Raw genomic sequence first — 19,247 nt, 5'->3', positions numbered from 1 at the left:
ATTCATTATTAATATTATTTCTTCTTTGTTCTTCTAGGGATTCGGAAGATTCACATTTATGATATTTAGAAGGAATGTTAAAAAACTTTTCCAAACTTCGTTGTCTCTTCACATTCTAGATGTCTTTTTTTAAATATTTTATTGTAAATTCTTGAATTTGTAAATATCGAACTACCGTGCAAATATTAACTCACACTAGTCATACTTACTATTTACACAAGATTTAAAATGCATTAACAATGAAACCAAAGTAAAAACTAGACTATTTTAGAAGCAGCAGCAACTATGTAATTTGAGGTTAGTGATAACCTGGTGATTTCCCTAGAGAATACTCAATGCAAATGCACTGCCAGTATACATAAACAGTGATACTGTAGCTTAGTTGCGAGCACAATATTATGAGTTTACATTAGAATTTATATTATTAATTAATTTTACCGCTTATCATAGTTATTATACTATTTAACAACTGGTACAGAGGTATTTAAATGTTTTAATAACCGGAATTGCTGTAATGGCTGAATAAATATCATACTTCACAAGCAGATTTGGATAATGAAATCAATATTTGTCAAAGAGGTTTATAAAATGTATGTAACTGAAAAAATTAATTTGTTCCACAAGACAAGCCACGCTATGATTAAATTATACAATTAATCAGTACAGATTACAAAGTAAAATTTTATTTGCATTCCCTACATAAAATAGTGATTTTGTCTCTCATGCAATTATTTAGAAATATAGAATACAGGATAGTAGCAGAACCAATTCATAAACAATAATCCTCATTTAAATCTCAGTCATTTCACCTACCAGCTAGCCCTCTTCAGAAACATAAGCATAACATAAATATAATATAATTGTTTATAGTATTTATTGCACATTCTGCAATTCTTCATATCAAGGATTAATTAGGTATAACAAAGATTCAACCAATATGTCACTTTGGTTGTGGTACAGGAGCATCTGAGCTCTATAATTACTCATTATTTGCAAACATTTTTTTTTGCCTCTGACAATATCAAAATAATGTATAACATAATTTTCGAGACCTTAGAAATGAAGCTACACAGTAATTCCATAAACTATGAGGTATCTGTACCTATGATCTGATTCCAGATAATATGAATGTATGTACAAAAAACCTCCCAATGCCATGAGGATATTTAAAAATTGCTTATACATTTCCACATTCTCACATGAATAGTGGACGTGTACCATCTCAGTGTCAGTGGTTTGTAGCTTGTTTTTTGAGCACTAAGATTTATATATATAATCGTAGCATGCATTTTGTCTATAAGCAATACCTTGAAAAAATAAAATAAATAAAGGTAAGTGCCTACTTATATTCAAAAACAGCTCACATACATATCCAAAAAAGTATCAATATAATTCTCAAAAAAATTGATGACTTTTTTTTTATTAGTGTCACAACAAAGTTGTCAAAGCTTTATTTGATTCCAATTTTTGTAGATTAATATTAGAAGTGTCAACAAATGACCTTTGAAGTTTTGTTACCAAAAGAATATACACCCAAGAAGGTATTATGAATGACAACACACTTTTCAGAAAAATAATTTTTTTTTTTTTTTGCACCATCAAGATGGTGTATAGTTTATCTCATCTCCCATTTCCTTATTAACCTTGATGCTAAAGTCCTTCAAAGTAATCACATTTGTCACCTGTGGATAAGTTAATTCTCTAGTGAAATACAAATCTCTTTTGAAATTACTAAAAAAAATTAAATAAAATAAAAAAAAATAACAATGGTGAATATTAAAAATAAATTAAATAGTGAACTACTGTAGTTATGTTTTGGAGGGTCTTGTGTTGCAGAGGAGATGGGAAACAAATTTTTCATGCTGTGGCATAAAGTAAACTAAAAAGTTCCACTGTTTTTTTCAGTAAAAACTCTAAAATACGTCACAATTTCAAACTAAAGCGTTTGGAATTGTGACACAAAACTAGTTTGCAACAGATAATATCATATCTTTTCTGTTACCTTTTCAGCAAGAATATAAAATGCCACCTTATTAAAAGTTAAGTTTCAAGCAATGTTTCCTACTTCATTTTTTGTTTGCTCAACAATTAACTGAGATTTCATGGAAAGGATAAGGATATTTTCAATAAAGAAATTTTTGTAAAATAATAAGATGAGTTTACCTCAATATAGTACGTAGAACACTTCCGTATGATACTCTCCAGAAATTAAAATGAAAAAATCGAAAAACTTATATTAGAGTAACAAATAATTAAAACCAATTTAACACAATTAAAAATCAATTACACAATTAGAAATATTAAAAAGAATCTAACAAAAATATGCAAAACGATTTTCATAAGATTCTTTTTAATATTTTTAATTTGTGTTAAATTGATTTTTAATTGTGTTAAATTGGTTTTAATTATTTGTTACTCTAATGTATTAAAGTTTTTCGATTTTTTCATTTTAATTTCTGGAGAGTATCATACAGAAGTGTTCTATGTACTATATTGAGGTAAACTCCTCTTATTAGTTTACAAATATTAATATCAACGTAAAACATATTGAGCATTACAGCTCTGATTCATACTAAATAAAGAAATTTTTTAAAAAAATTCATTTTGAAAGAAGGCAGGGTTTCGACTGAGTGGACAGGATGGCTAAAGAACACAAAAGGGATAAAAATCGTGCAGTCCATTAGACCCCAACAAAATGCAATATAGTCAAGTCGCTGATGTGCCTAAAACCTCTGCAACAACAAGAAGCCCAAATACACTTTGGGTTAACATTTGCATTATTTTATATATAAATTTGAATTTTTATATAATTAGAACTTCAGTTTGATTAATTTCTGATATTACTTACCCAACTGATAGTCCACTCTGATGGCATAAATTAGTATCTACTCTGAGTCTATCTTTTTCAAGTTTATCTTTATCCTTAGTTTCGCACTCTCTTTTTTCATTTGCTGCTAGGGGAACAGATTGTTTAAATGGGACTGTTGGGTAAGTACTTATTCCTGTATTTAAAATATTATCTTCCTCAGGAATGTTTAATACAGCAGCAGTTCCTGTGGCTGAGAGGATGCAGATATCATCACTAAAATATAAAATACCTGATTGTTAAAAATAAAATTTGCATAACTCATTACTACAAAAAATATATGAAATTCTGTGCTATGAACATGTGTCCTACACGTTTTCTATTTTCAAGACAGAAAATTACCTATTTTCTTTAGAAGAATATTCATCATTTGGCAGGTTGGCAAATGAATAAGGTTTCCATTAATTTCAAACGTATATTTGTATCAGCCATATGGTAGAATATATGTCATGCTCCCAAGCATGAATGAGCGGATTATTACTGTGAAGAATGAAAACTCTGGAGGTTGTCAAAAAGAAAATGACCTGTCTTTATTGAATATCAGCTTCAGCTATGGATGACGATGGTGACATTTGCTTATGGGAAACTGATGTGTTATCAGATTCCCATAAGTATCTTTTCCATGTTTCCTGTCATAATATTCCTTAACTTTATTATTTTTCAAGGTTTTGCCCATGCTGACTCAACTGCTTTCCACAATTTTTGAAAATTGGACAGTTGTGGATCTCTGCTCTGAGGAACACATTCCATCACATCCCATAGATGCTCAATTGAATTGAGATCTGGTGAAGGCCACTAAAATAATCTGAATTGCTTCTCATATTCTTGGAACTGGCACTGTACAATTCTAATCATGTGAAATGATGATTATTGCTGGAACAAGCCATTTGCAGATGGATACACTGATATTAGCATTAGCATTAGTAGAGGTATCTGATGCAAGAAAGCAAGCTTATTACATATTAAGCACAGCTTACAAAAATAGAGATATTAGCATTAGTAGAGGCATTTGATGCAAGAAAGCAAGCTTATGCAGCATCAGCCAAAAAATTAAAGTAAAATAAATAAATAACAAATAACCACTTCCACTTCACCCCTCTGTTCGTTCAAAATACCTGTCCAGCCGAGCCTTAAACTTATTTAGGCTATCAACTTCCACGACAAGGGATGGAAGTCTGTTCCACCTACCAACCACCTGCTGGCTAAAGGCAAATTTCCGCACATCTATCCTACATCTGTCTTTCCTCAATTTGAATTTATGCCCTCTCAGGTGATTATTTTGAGCAAGGTGAAGAATACCATCAGCACTGAGCATGCTCAACCCATTCAAGGCTTTGTACACCTCTATCAGATCACCTCGCTGGTGCCTAGTCTCCAGACACTGTAATTCGCAAATCTTAAGCCTTTCTTCGTAAGCGCACCCCTTTGTTCCATTCACTAGTCTTGTTGGCATTCTCTGTACTCATTCCAGCAGCTCTACATCCTTCTTGAAATGAGGTCTCCAGGCCTGTATACAGTACTCTAAGTGTGGCCTGACCATTGCCTTATACAAGGGAATAATCACCTCCTTATCCCTGCTAGAAAAATTCCTATATATCATTGACAATACACCATGAGCTACTCTTGCAGCCTGTCTGCACTGCTCAGAGAACTTCATATCTGCCTGCACAACCACCCCCAGGTCCCTTTCATTCTCTACCACTGTCAGTGTAGTACCACAGAGTTGATACGTTGCTCGAGGGTTGCTGTTTCCCATATGTAGTAGTACTTTACATTTGTCAATGTTAAACTTCATTTGCCACCTCTCAGCCCATCTGCTCAACCTTTCCAGATCCTGTTGCAGCAGCATAATGTCAGTAGTGTCCTTGACAACCCTGCCAACCTTCGTATCGTCTGCAAACTTGGACATTAAGCTTGATATACCATCATCAATATCATTTAAAAATACAGAAAACAATAAAGGACCCAAAACTGAACCCTGAGGGACTCCACTAATAACTTTAGTCCACGATGAGCAGTATCCATTGATTACCACTCTCTGTCTTCTCCCCCTCAACCACCCCTTTATCCATAGCAGCAATTTGCCTCCAATGCCACACTGCTCCAATTTGTGCAGCAGTCTTCCATGTGCAACAGTATCAAAAGCCTTTCTGAGATCCAAGTATATAATATCAAAGTTATTCCTTGCATCCAGTTCTTTTGTGACTGCATCATAGTATCCAATCAAACTGGTCAGGCAAGACCTCCCTTTAACAAAACCATGCTGTGTCCGAGCTATAACTGAAGTCTTGTCTAGATGATCCTGCAGTGCTTCTTTAACCAGTGCCTCCATTAATTTCCCGGGAACAGAAGTTAAACTCACTGGTCTATAAGTACTTGTGTCAGCCTTTGATCCTCCTTTGTGAATTGGGGTCACATTTGCACATCTCTAGTCAATGGGTACCTCCCCTGAGTCCAAGGAAGCTCTCATAATTATGGCTAAGGGTTTGCTTACTTCCTTTGCTGCCTCCTTTAATATAACTGGATAGATCCCATCCACCCCAGGTGCCTTTCTTGTGTTTATCTTCAACAATTTCTCCTCCACTTTACTGTCAGTTATTACAAGATTCTCTAGATTACTGCCAGAGTTGAATACACCTCTGGCATTCCCCTCGCTGAATAACTCCTCAGGCGCCTCCGTAGCCAGGTGGAGAGGAGCAGCGGTGCGTAGCACACGCTTCTTGATTAGACCGGGGTTCTAATCAAGAAGCTTGATATACCATTCTTCATTTGCTCGCTTCATTTGCGAGCCCGTCACCACCAAATACGGAGGATGCGGAAAGGTCAGGGAATGACCACCGCACATCCCGGAGCAATATGGCCTTAGTTGCTAATGCTCCTAAAAAAAAAAAAAACCAAACAACCAATAACTCCTCATGTGTGAATGTCGATGCAAAATATTCATTTAGTTTGTTAGATACCTGAGCAGGATCATCAACAGTTGACTCATCGATAACAAATGGACCAATCTGATTCATCTCCTTCCTTCTAGAGTTTACATAAGTAAAGAACTCTTTGCTGTTTTTCTTCGCATCCTTTGCCAAGGATTTCTCTTAATCTGCCTTCGCCTGCCTAACCTCCTTTGTAACTTGGTTACAGATCAACTTGTATCTATCATAGGCTTCTGTGTCACGTGTTAATTTGTATGTATCCCATGCATTTTTCTTCTCTGCTATATGCCTCATTAGTTCATCTGACATTCAAGTAATTATAGACCTGTTAGTTTAACTTCTGTTCCAGGTAAATTAATGGAGGCACTGGTTAAAGAAGCACTGCAGGATCATCTAGACAAGAATTCAGTTATAGCTCAGACGCAGCATGGTTTTGTTAAGGGCAGGTCTTGCCTGACCAATTTGATTGGATACTATAATGTAGTCACAAAAGAACTGGATGCAGGGAATAACTTTGATATTATATATTTGGATCTTAGAAAGGCTTTTGATACTGTTGCACATGGAAGACTGCTGCACAAATTGGAGCAGTGTGGCATTGGAGGCAAATTGCTGCTATGGATAAGGGGATGGTTGAGTGGCAGAAGACAGAGAGTGGTAATCAATGGACACTGCTCAACGTGGACTAATGTTATTAGTGGAGTTCCTCAAGGTTCAGTGTTGGGTCCATTGTTGTTTTCGGTGTTTATGAATGATATTGATGATGGGATATCAAGTTTAATGTCTAAGTTTGCAGATGATACAAAGGTTGGCAGGGTCGTTAAGGACACTACTGACGCTATGCTGCTGCAACAGGATCTGGAAAGGTTGAACAGATGGGCTGAGAGGTGGCAAATGAAGTTTAACATTGACAAATGTAAAGTACTACATATGGGAAACAGTAACCCCCGAGCAATGTATCAACTCTGCGGTACTACACTGACAAGGTATAAGGTATGTTCGTGTCAGACGGCACCTGGGATTTCTCCCATCTCCGCGTGTGTTTCACTGTATCGAGGACAGTACACTGTCAAGCCAGAGACTTGAAGTGTGTGGGTCGTGTCTGTGCAGTGTGATATGTTGTGCCCATTGTTTATCCGGCTAATTGGCCGCCAGGCCCCTAGTGGGGCCCGACGTTGCCCATACCCTGCCACGTGGAGGCTAGCCGGGTGTATCCAGTATCACAACAATTTGCTCTGGCAGGTCCTGCCACCTAGTTTCCTGGGATTTCAGTGGCTAGGGCCTATTTAAAAAAAAAAAAAAAAAAATCTTATGCATTTGACATTAATGCTTAATGGGATTGCTGTTAGGAAATCGCTGGTTAGGGTTGAACACTAAAGAGATGTGTTAAAGGCCAAATAGGTCGGGCAAAATTTTGATGTTATTAAATTTAGACGTGTAACGCTAGATAAAAGCTGATAGTGTTAGATATCTTAGAGATTTGCACAAAACCGGTAGAATTTAGACGTTGGTTATAATTTGGCGGCATTGTTAGGGGGTGTACTAGGTCGATTTAGTGAGAGAGAGAGAGAGAGGGGGGGGGAGATTGAAGACTGGGGAGGAAACAGATAGAAGAATAGGGACGGATAGAGTAGGCATCCCCAAGGAGGTCAGTGGAGACGAGCATCACCAGGCGAAATATGGGGGGTAGGCAGGGAGGAGAGGAGACAGAGATCCGTCTCCTCCATTCCCTGCCTGGGGATGGGGTTTTAGAGGGAACCACGTTAGAGTACCCAGTTCGGATCGCCAATGGCGTGTTGGCAGCAAAGCCGCAGAATGTCTTCGTCAGTGTCATACTACACTGACAGTGGTGGAGAATGAAAAGGACCTGGGGGTAATTGTGCAGGCAGACATGAAGTTCTCTGAGCAGTGCAGACGAGCTGCAAGAGTAGCTCATGGTGTCTTGTCAATGATATACAGGAATTTTTCTAGCAGGGATAAGGAGGTGATTATTCCCTTGTAGAAGGCAATGGTTAGGCCACATCTTGAGTACTGTATACAGGTCTGGAGGCCTCATTTCAAGAAGGATGTAGAGCTGCTGGAACGGGTACAGAGAAGGGCAACAAGATTAGTAAATGGAACAAAGGGTTGCTCTTACGAAGAAAGGCTTAAATTTTGCAAATTACAGAGTCTGGAGACTAGGCACCGGCGAGGTGATCTGATAGAGGTGTATAAGGCTTTGAATGGTTTGAGCATGCTCAATGCCAATGGGATTCTTCATCTTTCTCAGAATAATCACCTCAGAGGGCATAAATTCAAATTGAGGAAGGACGGATGTCGGATAGATGTGCGGAAATTTGCCTTTGGCCAGCGGGTGGTTGGTTGGTGGAACCGACTTCCATCACTTGTTGTTGAAGTTGATAGCCTAAACAAATTTAAAGCTCAACTGGACAGGTATTTCGAAGGAACGGAGGGGTGAAATGGGAGAGGGGTTTTTTTTTTTTTTTTGGCTGATGCTGAATAAGCTTGCTTTCTTGCATCATATGCCTCTACTAATGCTAATGCTAATATGAGATATCTTACTGTTTTTCTTATATCCTATTTATTTATCAATACTGTTTTAAGGCTTAATTAAATTAATACCATAATACTGATATAAGGAAACAAAAATATGAATTATTAATGTATATCATAACCCACTCTTATACCATGTGGAGTTACTAATATACATTGGGTAATGTTTCAGGTATCTTGCTGATACCTAACATCAGACCATGCCTGGGAAACAGAGATAAAGGTTACAAATTAGATTTTCCATTGATTTAGCTAAGCATCAGTTCTAAGATGAATTAACAGATGTTCATTGCTATTTAAAATTACATTGTCATTAATTCTAAGTTTAAATAACATTTGAGAGTCTAAGTTATAGTTACAATATAAAGGAGCAATCCAATGTTACAGCAGAAATTGGTTACAACAAGCTTTTTTTATGTTACATTACTGTTAACCTATTTTTATATAAGATAATTAATTTAAAATCTGAATTAAATTCTTACCTACTGACCAAATTCTCTTTTCGGGTTCATAGACCTAAAAGGTTACATGCGGTCTGCTCCTCTGGAGTCAGCAGAATATTTATAGGACAGAGATTCATAAAATTAGCGAATAGATATAGAGCTAGTTGGCTATCCTAGGTCCGGAGTGCTTGTAGGGTGATCTTTGTTCTCCTGCCCTGCTTCCGGGTTGTAGTGTAGTGCTCTTCTGAGTTGACCTTCGGCTCATCGGATTTTGTTGGAGTCTAGAAGGGGTTACACATGGTCTGCTCCTCTGGATGATTTTTTTTTTTTTTTTTTTTCATTCCTGGCTCCTGATTTCTTCACTTATTTCCTCCTTAAAGAGATGAAAATACTGCGGATTGAACTCAATCCCTTGTTTTCTATTGATTGCTGAAGGTCCAAATAATTTGATAAGAAATGCTTCTTTGAATTTTCTTCTATTGTATTGCCTATTCTATTCTATTGTATTGTGGAAAGGATACTTGTGTTATGGAATTACAGTGTCACCACACTGGAAGGCATGGAGAGCTGTTTCAGACTTTTAAATTCTGCCATACTCTACATCTGTTTTGTGCTCTTTCATTCTACATTGTAGGTGCCTGTATGTTTCCCCAATATATGTACTTCCACATCTACAATTTATCTCATATATGGGGCCACCAGGGTTGTTGGACTGAAGCTTTATGATCTGTTTGATGAGACAGAACTTTTGTAAAAGGTAAAGATACCAAATTAGCATTAGCATTAGCATTAGTAGAGGCATTTGATGCGAGAAAGTAAGCTTATGCAGCATCAGCCAAAAAAAAAAAAAAAAAAAACCACTTCCACTTCACCCCTCTGTTCATTCAAAATACCTGTCCAGTTTAGGCTATTTAGGCTATCAACCTCCACGACAAGGGATGGAAGTCTGTTCCACCAACCAACCACCCGCTGGCTAAAGGCAAATTTCCGCACATCTATCCTACATCTGTCTTTCCTCAATTTGAATTTATGCCCTCTCAGGTGATTATTCTGAGCTAGAGGAAGAATCCCATCAGCATTGAGCATGCTCAAACCATTCAAGGCTTTATACACCTCTATCAGATCACCTTGCTGGTGCCTAGTCTCTAAACACTGTAATTTGCAGTGTCTAGAGACTAGACACTGCAAATTACAGTGTCTAGAGACTAGGCACCAGCAAGGTGATCTGATAGAGGTGTAGACACTGTAATTTGCAAAACTTAAGCCTTTCTTCGTAAGAGCACCCCTTTGTTCCATTCATTAATCTTGTTGCCCTTCTCTGTACTCGTTCCAGCAGCTCTACATCCTTCTTGAAATGAGGCCTCCAGACCTGTATACAGTACTCTAGGTGTGGCCTGACCACTGCCTTACAAGGGAATAATCACCTCCTTATCCCTGCTGGAAAAATTCCTGTATATCATTGACAATACTCCATGAGCTACTCTTGCAGCCCGTCTGCACTGTCAGAGAACTTCATATCTGCCTGCACAACCACCCCCAAGTCTCTTTCATACTCTACTACTGTCAGTGTAGTACCACAGAGTTGATACGTTGCTCTGGGGTTGCTGTTTCCCATGTGTAGTACTTTACATTTGTCAATGTTAAACTTCATTTGCCACCTCTCAGCCCATCTGCTCAACCTTTCCAGATCCTGTTGCAGCAGCATAGTGTCAGTAGTGTCCTTGACAACCCTGCCAACCTTTGTATCGTCTGCAAACTTGGACATTAAGCTTGATATACCATCATCAATATCATTTATAAATACAGAAAACAATAATGGACCCAACACTGAGCCCTGAGGGACTCCACTAATAACATTAGTCCACAATGAGCAGTGTCCATTGATTACCACTCTCTGTCTTCTTCCCCTCAACCACCCCTTTATCCATAGCAGCAATTTGCCTCCAATGTCACACTGCTCCAATTTGTGTAGCAATCTTCCATGTTCAACAGTATCAAAAGCCTTTCTAAGATCCAAGTATATAATATCAAAGTTATTCCCTGCATCCAGTTCTTTTGTGACTGCATCATAGTATCCAATCAAATTGGTCAGGCAAGACTTCCCTTTAACAAAACCATGCTGTGTCCAAGCTATAACTGAAGTCTAGTCTAAATGATCCTGCAGTGCTTCTTTAACCAGTGCCTCCGTTAATTTTCCTGGAACAGAAGTTAAGCTCACAGGTCTATAATTATTTGTGTCAGCCTTTGATCCTCCTTTGTGAATTGGGGTCACATTTGCACATTTCCAGTCTATGGGTACCTCCCCTGAGTCCAAGGAAGCTCTCATAATTATGGCTAATGGTTTGCTTACTTCCTTTGCTGCCTCCTTTAATATAACTGGATAGATCCCATCCACCCCGGGTGCCTTTCTTGTGTTTATCTTCAACAATTTCTCCTCCACTTTACCCTCAGTTATTACAAGATTCTCTAGCTTACTGCTAGAGTTGAATACACCTCTGGCATTCCCCTCGCTGAATAACTCCTCATGTGTGAATGTCGATGCAAAATATTCGTTTAGTTTGTTAGCTACCTGAGCAGGATCATCAACAGTTGACCCATCAATATCAAGTGGACCAATCTGATTCAACCCCTTCCTTCTAGAGTTAACATAAGTAAAGAACTCATTAGCATTAGCATTAGTAGAGGCATTTCATGCAAGAAAGCAATCTTATGCAGCATCAGCCAAAAAAAAAAAAAAACCCACTTTCACTTCACCCCTCTGTTCGTTCAAAATACCTGTCCAGCTGAGCCTTAAACTTATTTAGGCTATCAACCACCACCACAAGGGATGGAAGTCTGTTCCACCAACCAACCACCCGTTGGCTAAAGGCAAATTTCCGCACGTCTGTCCCACATCTGTCTTTCCTCAATTTGAATTTATGCCCTCTCAGGTGATTTTTCTGAGCTAGAGGAAGAATCCCATCAGCATTGAGCATGCTTAAACCATTCAAGGCTTTATACACCTCTATCAGATCACCTCGCTGGTGCCTAGTCACCAGACACTGTAATTTGCAAAACTTAAGCCTTTCTTCGTAAGAGCACCCCTTTGTTCCATTCACTAATCTTGTTGCCCTTCTCTGTACTCGTTCCAGCAGCTCTACATCCTTCTTGAAATGAGGCCTCCAGACCTGTATACAGTACTCTAGGTGTGGCCTGACCATTGCCTTATACAATGGAATAATCACCTCCTTATCCCTGCTGGAAAAATTCCTGTATATCATTGACAATACTCCATGAGCTACTCTTGCAGCCCGTCTGCACTGCTCAGAGAACTTCATATCTGCCTGCACAACCACCCCCAAGTCCCTTTCATTCTCTACCACTGTCAGTGTAGTACCACAGAGTTGATACGTTGCTCTGGGTTTGCTGTTTCCCATGTGTAGTACTTTACATTTGTCAATGTTAAACTTCATTTGCCATCTCTCAGCCCATCTGCTCAACCTTTCCAGATCCTGTTGCAGCAGCATAGTGTCAGTAGTGTCCTTGACAACCCTGCCAACCTTTGTATCGTCTGCAAACTTGGACATTAAGCTTGATATACCATCATCAATATCATTTATAAATACAGAAAACAATAATGGACTCAACACTGAGCCCTGAGGGACTCCACTAATAAAGTTAGTCCACGATGAGCAGTGTCCATTGATTACCACTCTCTGTCTTCTCCCCCTCAACCACCCCCTTATGCATAGTAGCAATTTGCCTCCAATGTCACACTGCCCAATTTGTGTAGCAGTCTTCCATGTGCAACAGTATCAAAAGCCTTTCTAAGATCCAAGTATATAATATCAAAGTTATTCCCTGCATCCAGTTCTTTTGTGACTGCATCATAGTATCCAATCAAGTTGGTCAGGCAAGACTTCCCCTTAACAAAACCATGCTGTGTCGTTGTTGTTGTTGTTGTTATTTGGTTTTTAGGAGCATTAGCAACTAAGGCCATATTGCTCCGGGATATGCGGTGGTCATTCCCTGACCTTTCCGCATCCTCCGTATTTGGTGGTGACGGGCTCGAACCCCGGTCTAATCAAGAAGCGTGTGCTACGCACTGCTGCTCCTTCCCACCTGGCTACGGAGGCGCCTCCCATGCTGTGTCTGAGCTATAACTGAAGTCTTGTCTAAATGATCCTGCAGTGCTTCTTTAACCAGTGCCTCCATTAATTTTCCTGGAACAGAAGTTAAGCTCACAGGTCTATAATTACTTGTGTCAGCCTTTGATCCTCCTTTGTGAATTGGGGTCACATTTGCACATTTCCAGTCTATGGGTACCTCCCCTGAGTCCAAGGAAGCTCTCATAATTATGGCTGAGCGTTTGCTTATTTCCTTTGCTGCCTCGTTTAATATAACTGGATAGATCCCATCCACCCCGGGTGCCTTTCTTGTGTTTATCTTCAACTCTTTGCTGTTTTTCTTTGCATCCCTTGCCAAGGATTTTTCGTAATCTGCCTTCGCCAGCCTAACCTCCTTTGTAACTTGGTTGCATATCAACTTGTGTCTATCATAGGCTTCTGTGTCGTGTGTTAATTTGTAAGTATCCCATGCATTTTTCTTCTCTGCCATATGCCTCATTAATTCATCTGACATCCATTTTGGCCTAAACCTTGAACAATATTTCTTAGTTGGTATGTAAAGCCTAGTAGCTTCCAAGATACGTTCTTTGAATGCTTCCAATATTGAATTTGCTGTTGGTAACATCAGTTGGTCCCACTGTATAGAATTTAAATACTGTCTCAGTCCATCGTAGTCACCTTTACGGAAGCAATAACCCTTCCCTTTAAAGCTAATGGTAGTTACCTCTTTGAGTAAATCCCACTTCAGCACACTGTGATCACTGCCACCTAGTGGTTCATTTATCGGCAGATTCTTAATGCATGAAGAATCACTGCTGATAATCAAATCAAGAGTATTACTCCCTCTAGTTGCCGCCCGAACATGCTGATGTAGAAAACAATCATCCAATAAATCCACAAAAGCCCTGCTAGTGTGTGAGTGACCAGCCCCCAAATTACAGTCAATATCTGGGAAATTAAAATCTCCCATTATAAGACTCTCTGATTTACTGGCCCACTCTATTTCCCTGTACAGTTTCTTATTATACTCATCAGTCATTAGGCCTATAGCACACTCCTACTCTCAATTTTGATCTCCCAATGCTTATGTCACACCAAACTGACTCAACACTGCACTGTCGAGCGATGTCGACTGGCTTCACTTCCTTGGTTTTTATGTGTTTCTTAACTAATAGCATAACCCCTCCCCCTTTCCTATCCTGTCTATCCTTTCTGTAGACATTGTACTCCCCAAATTCCAGTTCTGCATCCCTTATATCTGTGTGACACCATGTCTCTGATATCCCAACAATATCTACCTTTGATGTTTTGAGCAATACCTCAAATTCATCAAATTTATTTAATAAACTCCTAGCATTGGTGTACACACAAGTATACCTGCACCTGTATCTATTCTTAGCTACCCTAACACAACCCATGTGTTTACCTGTACTGCAATGGCTCCCAGCAGTCTCTGAAGTATCATGCATCTTGTTTTTCTGGCTTCTGCTCATTCTAATAGAAGCAGTGCAAGAATCTCTTTCACCTGTGCCAGTGGCTACTGTCAATCTATTGGTCTTTGTCTCCCCCCAAGCTAGCAGTTTTCCGACCCACCTAACACTGCCTCGATAGCATCAGCAAATATTCTTGAACCCTTTTTATTTAAGTGTATCCCATCCCTGTAGAAGCAATCTCTCCTGTTAACAAGTACAATCCAGGCTGAAAAAAATTCTACCCCTTGAGCCTTGCACAATCTTTCCAGGGCCGAACTGATCGACAAGGCTCTCATCATATACTCCATCCTATCGTGTCTGGGCAGAATTGCAGACACTTTCAAATTCAACCCTAATTCTCAGCTTTTGTTCAACAGTGACCTGTACTTGTTAAATAATTCTGCCGGTCTCCTACTCTTAATATCATTAGTAAAATTTCTTGGCTTCTTTGGCTATTTTGGTGCTGATCAATGGTATTTATGGTATACATATGGAGTTTTTTCCCCTGTCAATGCTAGGTTGGGGGGGATGCAATGAACTTGGCTGTGTCAATGTTGGCTTTACTGATGATGTGAATAGGGTATCCGTTATTTTGCGGCTATTCTGGTAATAGTTTGAAGCTGCTGTTGTACACTATCTTCTTTGCATATTCCATAGGCTCTCCGGAAAAAGGAGTTTAGTATGATGCCGGTATCTGTGGATTTTCTGAAAACTTCCATATGTAGTTCTTTGGGTTTCTTGAAAAAAGGATGACCAGGAAAGGAAGTTGGGCTTTGTCCTCAATTTCCATTTTGAAACTGATTTTTTGGTGGTGATTGTTGAGAGCTTCAAAGAATTTTTGTAAATTATCTGTACCATGATTCCAGATAGCTATGATGTCATCTACATACCTACTCCAGAATTTTAGTTTTTTCTCTTGGTTTTCCAGGAAATCTTCAAATTTAGAAAATTTCTGATAGTAGAGGAGAAATGCTGAGGCTGGAGATCTGTTGAATTTCTTGTGTTGAATTTCTCATTCAATATGAAGTATATGGTTTACCTATGGAGAGGTCTATGAGTTCTATTATTTCGGTGGCCAGAAGGTGAAACATACAGACACCTACAATGCAGAATAAAAGAGCACAAAAAAGATGTAGAGTATGGCAGAATTCAAAAGTCTGATACAGCTCTCCATGCATTCCAATGTGGCAACCCTGGAATTTCCATAACACAAGTATCCTTTCCACAATACAACAGAATACAATAGCAATACAATAGAAGAAAATTCAAAGAAGAATTTCTTATCAAATTATTTGGACCTTTAGCAATCAATAGAAAACAAGGGGTTGAGTTCAACCCACAGTATGTTTAAGGAGAAAATAAGTGAAAAAATCGGGAGCAAGGAAAGAAAGAGAAACAAGTCATCCAGAGGAGCAGACCACGTATAACCTCTTCCAGACTCCCACAAAATCTGATGAGCAAAGGTCAACTCAGGAGTCCACTACACTACAACCTGGAACCAGGAAAAGAGAACAAAGGTTATCCTACACGCATTCCGGATCTAGGATAGGCAACTAGCTCTATCCCTATTGTCTAATTTTATGAATCGCTGTCCTATAAATGTTCTGCTGACTTACCCATTCGTTTCAGGTCTGTGAACCTAAAAAGAGGATTCGGTCAGCAGGTAAGAATTTAATTTATATTTTAAATTAATCAATTTATATAAAAATAGGTTAACAGTAATGTAACATAAAAAGAGCTTGTTGTAACCAATTTCTGCTGTAACATTGGATTGCTCCTTTATATTGTAACTATAACTTAGACTTTCAAATGTTATTTCAACTTAGAATTAATGACAGTGTAATTGTAAATAGTAATGAACATCTGTTAATTCATCTTAGAACTGATACTTAGCTAAATTGTGACCAAATCAATGAAAAATTTAATTTGTAACCTTTATCTTTGTTTCCCAGACAGCACAGCATGGTCTGATGATGGGTATTGGCAAGATACCTGAAACGTTACCCAATGAATATTAGTTTAGGCTAATGCTTAAATAAAATATATTAGTAACTCCATGTGGTATAAGAGTGGTTTATGATATATATTAATAATTCGTAATGAATAACAACCATATAACATTCTTACCGAACTATATTGAAACAAAAATAATTAAAAGAAATTTAAAAATTTTATTTTAATTATTTTTAATTTTTTTAAAATTTCAACTAAATATTTCTTAATGTAAATATTTCTGATGCTGATTTTTTTTTGAGAGAATATTTTTAACAGATGCCCCTGCCTGATTATGGCGCCCTTCATCCTTGCTTACCACTGGCTCTCTATGTGACACAGCGAAAAAGTTCCTGAATGCATATTAAATGTAACTGAACCTAGACACAGCACTCTCAAAGTACTCTCCTTTAACAGTAACACACTTTTTCTAACACTAGCACAATTGCTGGTAGCAGTACTGGAACTGATTTGAACAGATAATGTGAAAAGCATCTTGAGTTGACTCAATAACTTGCTGGTCACTGTGGAAGCAATGGCCTTGTAAATGTTGTTTCATTGTGTTTAGTGAGTGCTTGCGGCAATGAGGAAATGAGTGGTAAGCAGGTGCAATGTCATGCAACTCCTAATCTTTCAGTGAATGTTTTTGCGAAATTGATTCTCACAGCCAGCACAGCACCAGCATTTATCTTTCCTTACACACAGTGACACCTTGAAGAATGAATTTGTAGTGCAAAATACTATGATGTCAAAAAAATATATATACAGTCTGTCCTCGTATAGCACGATAGTTGTGTTCCTAGAAACTCTCGTGCAATGCAAAATCATGCAATATAAACAACAGGCCCTATGGGAAAAGTAGGGTTAGGTGCCGACCACCCAAGATTGAACACACATTTGGAACCAAAACATCACCAAACACAATAAATAATCGGGTAATTTTAATCGTTATAAAATACGTAAGTATTTTATAACGATTAAAATACGTAATAAAAATAATATTATAATATATTTTTTATTATAATATAATAAAAAATATATTTTTTTTATTATTTATTTAAATAATAAAAATTTATTAATAAAATAGTAAAAAATTTATTATATTAAATAAAATAGTCGTAATAAAATACTTACGTATGTTATAATACATAAGTCGTAATAAAATGCTTACGTATTTTATTACGACTATTACGTAATAAAATATTGCTAATGATCTTGCTTCTATCGTAAGCAAACTTGTTTTTTGTTTGATTTTCTATCCAAACAGATGACAGCCATTCCATCTCTTCCAATTCTTCGTCTAATGCTATGAAAGTTGTTTTTATTTTCTCTGCATTCTTTCTAATTCTCGGCGTTGCCTCATTTAGGTCTGTAGCACGTGCAATATCACATGGTCTTTCATTTTGCTCAAAGCATTTCACAATTTCATATTTTTTCTCTATCGACAGAGGCCCACTGGACTGGCCATAAGCCTTACCCGGGAAATCCCGGTGGGCCGGAGGCCGGTGTGATTTTGGCCATAAACCGTAGTATGAGGCCACTATAAATTTTCCCAGGTAAGAATTTTTGATCCAGCCCGCCTCTGTTTATCGATATTGCTTTTCTTTTTCTCTCTGAATCTGCAGTGTCTTCCTTTTCCAGGATGCTTCCTTTTCACACCTTTTAAGTATTTTACTAATTTTTAGGGAATAAAGCACAATTACAAAACGAGGAGGCACGCTTGATAGACATAAACAAAGCTGCGCCCGTGTAGCAACTGAATAAACAACACCGTAAAGGCCGAGATACACTATTAACACCTCACATTTTACTAAAGCACATTTCTGGGGGTTACTACCATAAAACAATTTCCAGTTGCGTTTCTGCTAGTGGAATCTGTTATAAACTGGTAGTAAACTCCATCTAATTGCATTTGCGATTATATCGATAGCTGGAATTGTGTTGGTTTTTACGTTATTATGGTGAAATGTGTTTCCCCTTCACTGATATAAAAAACATAAATACATTTTCAGAATCTTCTCTTCATTCCTATCATGTTGCGTTCGGTTGGGGTGATTCTGTGTTCGACTGCCATTTTTTGTAAACAGAAAGGCGAATCATGCATAAGCGAATTCGGTTCGTGTTATATAAGATATTGTTCCCCTATTTATAAATCGTGTATGATCGAATTCGTGTAATGTAAACACGTGTTATACGAGGACCGACTGTATATATATAAAAAAATCTAACTTGCTATCTTGCTAACATTCTAAAATTCTGTCTTGCTGACATTTTTTTGACATGGCCAATTAAGTGATTTCCAAGTTCAAGCTTTGTTTTTCAGTTGTAGTGAGAGAGTAGTGACTGATTCTAGGAAAAGCAGATCATTATAAGCAAATTATCATCTGCTTATTGCACTGACAATGGTAAGCATCTAAGGTGTGCGTGTGTGGTCAAATTACCGCTTAAAATTCCATGAGAGCTTCCAAGTGAAATACAATCAATCTTGGTTATAATGAGCATGGAAATAACAAGATCACAGTTGTAACAAGCAAAAAGCCATAATGATTTTAATTCACGGTATATTCCCATACATTCGCTCACTATTGTAATGAGCGTACTACATGGATATACTGAACAAATTTTGGTAACTATGCAAACATTCAGGTAGTTGAAAAAAACCCAATTCTTGGAATAGATGAAAATGAAAAGGGCAACTTAGCTTTATGACTATCTGCATTGGATTAGCGGCCTGTTTATGACCTTGTCCTTCTGGGGATGGGGCTATACAGCAGTGCATTGCTGTTCTGCTTGTCACATTACCCTATTTACAAATTGTCTTTTATTCGTTGAACCATAAATTTATTTCGGGACGTAAGAATTTTGGAAACGGGACTTCTAAGAAC

The 19,247-nt window shown here is 37.9% G+C and overlaps 1 protein-coding gene across 5 annotated transcripts in view; it reads right to left on the bottom strand.

Moving 5' to 3' along the window:
- LOC150077345 (C2 domain-containing protein 5) overlaps positions 1–19,247 on the bottom strand; it is a 992,151-nt gene that overhangs the window by 492,790 nt on the left and 480,114 nt on the right. For all 5 annotated transcript variants that reach the window (XM_090386765.1, XM_090386767.1, XM_090386764.1 and 2 more), the window contains exon 14: positions 2,849–3,082. In XM_090386765.1, coding sequence (XP_090242891.1) covers positions 2,849–3,082 — 234 coding nt within the window. The remainder of the gene's footprint in view (positions 1–2,848; positions 3,083–19,247) is intronic.

This window comes from Mastigoproctus giganteus, chromosome 12 (assembly GCF_048544385.1).
Source record: "Mastigoproctus giganteus isolate SK-2022 chromosome 12, ASM4854438v1, whole genome shotgun sequence".
Classification (NCBI taxonomy): domain Eukaryota; kingdom Metazoa; phylum Arthropoda; class Arachnida; order Uropygi; family Thelyphonidae; genus Mastigoproctus; species Mastigoproctus giganteus.
Note: the sequence above shows the minus strand (reverse complement) of the source record. Positions and strands in the feature narration are given on the sequence as shown.